Source organism: Quercus lobata, chromosome 8 (genome assembly GCF_001633185.2).
Source record: "Quercus lobata isolate SW786 chromosome 8, ValleyOak3.0 Primary Assembly, whole genome shotgun sequence".
Classification (NCBI taxonomy): Eukaryota; Viridiplantae; Streptophyta; class Magnoliopsida; order Fagales; family Fagaceae; genus Quercus; species Quercus lobata.
In genome coordinates, this window is record NC_044911.1 from 51,084,196 (window position 1) to 51,091,808 (window position 7,613).

The following is a 7,613-nucleotide window of genomic DNA, read 5'->3' on the forward strand; positions in this document are numbered from 1 at the left end:
CAGTTGATTAATTTCATCCTCTAGTATCAACTCATTCGAATAATTTATTGTCATTGGTTTATTGGGCTTAATAATTAGGTTGGGTAGAAGTATAGCTATACATTTAAAAAAATTAAGCTTTAAAAGAGATACATAATAAAATTAGATAAGCTAAATAAATACCCTAATTTTTTTCTCAACACTTCAAATAAGCACATAAACAACAAACAAACCCCTAGGGTCGAATTAAGATCCTTTAAGTTCTATGGCAATTTCACCGTAAAGTTATTAAAAAGCTTTTTTATGGGGTCAGAATGACATTGAAGAGCATAAGAGCATCCACAGCAGTGAAGCTAAAAATTTAGCTTTTTAGCTTCACCAAAAGTTACTTTTTTTTTTTTTTTTTTTTTTTGAGAAAATAGATTGATACTTTATTGAAATTAGCTTGCCAAATTGGCTACATCTTGTTGAACAACTGTGTATAGTGGATCGGGGACTCCCTCCATCCAAACTACATAGCTTGAGACATTAATAGAATGTCTTGCTAGACTATGTGCTAATCTATTGCCATCTCTTCTACAATGAGAGTATAGCAATTTGCATAACGACTAGAGAAAACCATGGCACCATGCAGTAACGGCTCCACTAAAGCTATAGAGTGTCCTCCTCCTTTAAGTGAGTTCATAATCAGCTCTGAGTCACCTTCAAGTACAGCCTCTGTTATGCCAATTTCCTCTCCAAACTCCAGCGCCCGAGCAACTGCTACTGCATCAATCTCAATGGGCTGCATAGCAGGTGCAACGGTTTGAGCAAGAGAGGCCATAACAGCCCCTGTGTGATCACGAATAACCACCCCAATCCCGTTCTTATTTTCCTGCTTGAAGATTGCACCATCGAAATTTATTTTGAAACTTCTCGCATCAGGTGGTTTCCAGTTCGTTCTCTGTCGAGGTAAGGTCGCTGGTTTGTCTGGGATTGTAGCCATGAATTCCTCCAATTTTTCCTTCGCCTGTGCTTCAATCAGGTTTGATGGGCAGCAAGGCTTGTTGAGCCGAACCTGATTCCTCTGGTTCCATAAGCTCCACGTCACCATCGCAAAACGCTCCGGATTGCCATGATTTTTAAATATCCACGATAATAGCTCCTTAAAGTTTACTGGGCTTATGTTTTGGTAGCCATTCCACTTTGATGACGTCCAGGCAACCCTGTTCTTGCTGCAAGACCACAATGCATGTAATGTGGTTTAATCCTCCATCATACAACGCTCGCACCTGCCGTTCTCCATAATGTGGCGTCGCTTCAAGTTAGCTTTTGTTGGGACTACCTCACGACATGCTCTCCACAGAAATTTTTTTATCTTATTTGGAACACACAAATCCCAAATGCTGCGCCAGAAATTTCTGTCCTCTGCCAGTGCATCCGTCGCCCCTGAAACTTCATCTTCATACTTTAAAAATCTGTAACCAGATTTGTAGCTGTACTTCCCTGTTTGAGTCCATGGCCAAAACAGTTTGTCTTCAGTAGGGAATCTTGAGAGCGGGATTGATTTAATGATGGCAGCTTCCTCCGGAACAAAAAGGCCATTGATAACATCATCATCCCAAGTCCTTGAATCTTCCTTGATGAGTTTGTCAACTGTGGCTTCCTCCCAACCTTCAAGAACGGGTGATAAAATTCTAGCCGGTGATAAAAGTTATTTTATCTATTTTACCTACACACATGCTGCAGCAGTGGATCTATTTTAACTTTCAACACAATAAAATAATATATCTCCTACAATAAAATAATATATCTACTACAATAAACAACAATCATAACCATCCGCAACCGCTACCGCTATCACTACCGCCGCCGCCGTCGCCATCGACTCTTCCACCGCCACCGCAATCACTACCGCTGCCACTATCGCCGCCACCGCTGCTGCCATTACTACCGCCACCGACTCTTCCACCGCCGCCAACTCTTCTGCCGCCGCCACATGATAGAATAATATATTTTCTACAATAAACAACAATCACAGCCACTACCACCACCACTGTCACTACCACCACCGCCACCATCAAAAAAATTATTTTTTTCACACCAATATAATAATAACCTATCACTTAAAATTTATTGCAAAAATATTGTGGTAACATTTCTTAATTTTAATTTCTTATTATTCTTTATTTTATTTTTCCCATTATTTTCATCCAAATACACTTTTTTTTTTCTCCTCCACACACGTATACTCCTCTTTATCTTCACTCTATCTTCACTTGCATTTATATTTTTCTACTTCAGCTTTGTCTTTCTTTCTCTTTCACTCTATCTTCACCGCCGCCCCCACAACAACCACATCGGAAAACACAAGCCCACTGCCACAAACACAAACACAAGCCCACTGCCGACAACAGATCGGAAAACATAAACACAAACCCACATCAGCACTGGGCATGAGATAGCAAAGAGAGGGTGGAGCTCGAAGGTTCGGCCTTTGAGGTGGAGATCTAGAGAGAGAAAATGCAAGATAGAGACCCACGTCGGCGCTGGGCATGAGATAGCAAAGAGAGAGGGGGTGGAGTTGTGGAGAACGCAAAGAGTGGTCGGCGTTGGGCTGGGGCTTCGGTCGGCGTTGGGCTGGGGCTTGGTCTGCGGCAACAGGCAAAAACGAAGTGTGAGGACTGAGTAGAGAAGGACTGAGTAGAGAAGGATTGAGTAGAGAGGAGCAACGGACTGAGTAGAGAGGCACGGGCAGCAAAGAGTCGATGAGGAAGAAAAAAAAAAGAGAAGGAAAGAGGAAGAAAGAAGAGAAGCCGGAGAGAGAGTGAAAAAGAAAGAAAGAGAAAATATTTTTTTAATGGAAGAGGAGAGAGAAATTCAATAAAATAATATATATATATATATATATATATATTTTTTAGCTCTCATGAACAGTGCACATCTATCTATAGATGTGCACTGTAGCAATGGAGCTAAAAATTATAGATTTAGCTCCACTGCTGTGAGCATGATTTTGGGGTTTGAGGAGCTAAAATATAGCAATATAGTACCACTGTTGTGAGTGCTCTAATGAAGCCAATAGGTCGGAATGACAACAGGAAGTTTATATGTAAACCTACCTTGTTGTATCGAATGATTGATCTCGCACCTACAATTCATCATCTGCTTGTCACCAAAAAAATCGATTTTAGAAGTTCTCCTCAAAAGGTGGACCAGATAGTCAAGTACGGTCACTCGTATTAATTGCACCCCCAACAACTTCACTTCGCATTGAATGGGATGTGGCCTACTCCCTCAGAGGGAATTCCCATAGCTCGTATGAGCATGCGTCCCAATTTGGCAAACCGAGCAATGATGCACTTGAGCTAAGAAACATGGGGGGATTCATAGGTATAAATACCCAATCTTCCCCACCACTGAAGTATGCAACTTAAAGGGCTAAACACAAAAAAATTACTATTAGGACTTCAGTACAAGACATCACAGTTGTTATAATTGTGTGTGGTAGGTACTTGTACAAAGTTAGTTAGAACAAGCATCAAAGTATTGTACATTGTTATAGTGTTGAGCTGTAATATGTGTACTTTGTGGTTAGTTAGTTAGTTACTACTAACAGTAATACAGTAACTAGTATAAGACTAAGATGATTGTAATAAGAAGAATTAAAAAATAAAAATAAGAATGCATTTGCTTAATTCTTATTGAGACTAGCTTGGAGGTTGATTCCCTTGAAGAATCATTGGAGGAATAGTTCCCTCGAAGAACTACCATATTGAGTGAGTAAGAGAATTAGAGAGTTGAATTACTGAGGATTCTACCATTTGGTATAAGAGCCGGTTCAACTATGGTGCAGGAAACTAAATATTCTCTTTTGAGTGACTCTGTTTTGCTAGAACAATAGAGATTGGATGATCATGCTTCTACCATGGAAATTATTTCAAGAAGATTGGAACAACTGGATAGCAATTTCAGAGGAAGATTGGAACAACTGGATAACAATTTTAGAGGAATGCAAGCTATGATTGAAGAAAGATTACCAGCAATGCAGCAACAAGTTAAACAACGAGAAGGTACAGTTTATCATCAAGAAAATCATCTTCTTGAAAATGAGGTGCTGCAACAGCCAATACATCATCCACGACTTGAGGTAGGTGCTCTAATTCCTAGGTCCATCAAGTTAGAATTTCCTAGATTTAGTGGAGGTGATCCTTTTGCTTGGATCTTTAGAGCAATGCAATTTTTTCGTTACTATGAAATACCTGAGGAAGAAAAAATCTTGAATGCTTCTTATCATCTTGATAATGAGGCATTAGTTTGGTTTCAAGATTGTGAAAGATCTTTGGATTCTTGGGAGACTTTTGTTAGGGCCATTCAAGTTAGATTTGGACCTTCATCATATGATGATCCCATGGAAACTCTGACCAAATTGAGGCACACTACAATTGTGTTTGCCTACAAGAGCCAATTTGAAATAAGCTATAGAATCAAAAATCTACCCGAGTCTCACAAGATCAATTGTTTTCTGAGTGGTTTAAGGATGAGGTTAGATTAGCAGTGAGAATGCAAAATCCAAGAACTTTAAGTGCTGCTTTTGGGTTAGCTAAAATTCAAGAAGAGTATTTGTCCACTTGTAAGATGTATAAGCCATTTTTTGAGTCTGGCAGGGTTAATTGGCAAGAACAAGCACTAAACAAGTATAACAATAAGGTTGAGACTAAAATAAGGGTCCCTAGTCAAAAGATTACTCCAAGTCAGATGGAAGAAAGAAGAAAAAAGGGTATTTGTTACTATTGTGATGAGAAATGGCAGCCAAGGCACAATTGTAAAGGTCTTAAATTGTTCATGATAGAAGAAGTGCAAGAGGTCCATGAAGTTGAAGTTGTGGAAGTGGAGGATAATACATAATTTCAATTAAATCAAGCTGATATCACTTTATATGCTCTGTTGGGCAACCCTTCACCTGGGACTATGAGGGTTTTGGGTCAAATTAATGGGCGTTGGGTTGTCATACTTTTGGATACTAGAAGTTCTCATAATTTTCTTGATTTTGTGTTGGTTAGAACTTTGCAATTGGCTATGGACACTACAAGGATTTTGGAGGTTAGGGTGGCTAATGGAGATTTGATTAGAACTAAAGGTGAATGTAAGGATTTGTTGATCAAAATGCAAGGCAAAGATTTCTTGGTGGATCTGTGTGTATTAACATTGGGGGGGTTATGATGTGGTTTTAAGCACCCAATGGCTAAGTACACTTGGTCTCATCAGTTGGGACTTCAAAGAATTGGAGATGGAATTCATGTATCAAGGTATGAAGGTGTGGTTGCAAGGTATCAAGTCCACAAGTTCAGTAATACAAGATGGAGAGCAGTTTCTTAAACAATCAGATCAGAAAGGGTTGTTTCTGCAAATTGTGTCATAACAGCCATAAGTACCATCTACATAGCAACTTTTTCCACTAGAGGTGCAGCCTTTGCTGGAGGAATTTGCTATAGTTTTTGAGGAACCAAAATGCTTTCCACCATGTAGAGGACATACGCACCAGATTGTTCTCAAGCCAGGAACCCAACCAATATGTCAAAGGCCATACAGGTACCCTTTTTATCAGAATTCAGAAATTGAGAATATTGTTAAAGACTTGCTTAAATCTGGTTCTATTATAAATAGCCAAAGTTCATTTGCATCTCCTGTTTTATTAGTAAGGAAAGCATATGGTAGTTGGCGAATGTGTGTGGACTATAGAGCTCTCAATAAAGATACAGTGAAGGATAAGTTTCCACTTTCGGTGGTGGATGAGCTACTGGATGAACCGAGTGGTGCTTGCGTATTTTCTAAGTTGGACTTGAGATTTGGTTATCATCAAATTCGAATAAAGGAAGAGGATATTGAGAAAACAACCTTTAGAACCCATGAAGGCCATTACGAGTTCTTAGTTATGCCCTTTAGGTTGACTAATGCTCCTTCCACATTTCAATCTCTCATGAATGATGTGTTCAAACCATTTCTTAGGAAATTTGTATTGGTGTTTTTTGATGATATACTAGTATATAGTCCTGATCTGAGTTCCCGTGTATTGCATCTCAAAATTGTCTTACAAGCCTTACTAGACAATAAGCTTTTTGCCAAAAGAAGCAAATGTGCTTTTGCATGTTCTAAAGTTGAGTACTTAGAGCATATTATTTCTGGAAAAAGGGTGCAAGCAGATTCTAAGAAGACAACAGCTATGTTAGATTGGCCAATTCCTAAGACTGTGAAGTCCTCGAAGGGTTTCCTTGGTCTAACTGGATATTATAGAAAATTTATTAGAAATTATGGTATTCTTGCTGCCCCACTTACTGATTTACTCAAGAAGGATGCATTTGAGTGGAATGAAAAGGCTAACTTGGCATTCCATAATCTTAAAGAGGTTGTTTCTTATCCTCCAGTCCTTGCCTTACCAGATTTTTCTCAACCTTTCTTGGTGGAATGTGATGCCTCAAGCTATGGTATTGGAGCTGTGTTAATACAAGCAAGTCGACCAATTGCTTTCCATAGTCAAGCCTTGAAAGGCAAGAGCATTCATTTGTCCACTTATGAAAATGAGTTACTTGCTTTGGCTACAGTAGTGAAGAAGTGGAGACCATACCTATTGGGAAAACCATTTATGATTAAAACCAACCATCAGAGTTTGAAACAATTGTTGGAGCAAAGAATTGGAACTCCTATGCAACAGAAATGGATCACTAAGTTACTGGGTTACTCTTTTGCTATTGACTATAAGAAAGGGAAGGAAAATGTTGTAGTTGATGCCTTGTCTAGAAAAACTGGGAGTGAGGAACTTGCTGAACAACAGGAACTTTCAGAAGTAGTTAGCAGTTTGTTTTGTATTGACTTTCAGGGTGATACCAACAGCAATTTATTTCTCATTTCCTTTCCTAATCCTACTTGGATCGAAGAGCTTAAGGCTAGTTATCAAGGAAATGCAGAGGTACAACAGATTTTGCAATCCATTGTTGGTAGTTCTGAAGTTACTGGCACGTTTAGTTTACAGAATGGCTTGTTGCTTTACAAGGGCAGAATTTATCTGGGAAGAAACTACAGTTTGAAGTCTAAAGTGTTGAGCATGGTGCATGATAGTCCTTTAGGGCACTTGGGCTATTTGAAAACATTTCATAGAGCCAAAAGGGATTGGTTTTGGTGGGGAATGAAACATGATTTAAAGGACTATATTAAAATTTGTGATATATGTTAGAGAATCAAGCATGAAACCAGTAACCCAGCTGGTTTTTACAACCCTTGGCTATTCCTTATACACCCTGGACCTCTATCAGTATGGATTTTGTTGAGGGATTACCTAAATCTCAAAAACATGATGTTGTGCTTGTAGTGGTAGACAAACTTACTAAGTTTGTTCATTTCATACCTTTGTCCCATCCCTATATAGCAGCCAAGGTTGCTTCTTTATTCATGCAACACATATTCAAATTACATGGGATGCCTACCTCCATAATTAGTGATGGGGATCATATCTTTACTTCTAAGTTCTGGGAGGAATTATTTAGATTGCAAGGGGTTGAATTGGCCATGTCATCTGCCTATCACCCTCAATCTGATGGTCAGACAAAGGTGGTCAATAAAAGCCTTGAGCAGTGTCTAAGAGCCTTTGTAAGAGACAA

The 7,613-nt window shown here is 39.0% G+C and overlaps 1 protein-coding gene across 1 annotated transcript; it reads right to left on the reverse strand.

Moving 5' to 3' along the window:
• Positions 1–535: 535 nt before the first annotated feature.
• Positions 536–1,906, reverse strand: LOC115957030. The gene is made up of 3 exons (XM_031075273.1): positions 1,798–1,906; positions 1,251–1,632; positions 536–1,193 (listed from the first exon to the last, which is right to left on the reverse strand). Exons 1-3 carry the CDS (start codon positions 1,904–1,906, stop codon positions 536–538), a joined length of 1,149 nt encoding a protein of 382 aa, XP_030931133.1.
• Positions 1,907–7,613: the final 5,707 nt, after the last annotated feature.

Coding starts and splice junctions, on each gene's coding strand:
- LOC115957030 (XM_031075273.1), bottom strand. CDS start 1,906: ATGGCAGCAGCGGTGGCGGCGATAGTGGCAGCGGTAGTGATTGCGGTG. Junction 1,633..1,797: donor AGCGGTAGCGGTTGCGGATG/GTTATGATTGTT, acceptor CCGTTCTTGAAG/GTTGGGAGGAAGCCACAGTT. Junction 1,194..1,250: donor CACATTATGGAGAACGGCAG/GTGCGAGCGTTG, acceptor GTGGTCTTGCAG/CAAGAACAGGGTTGCCTGGA.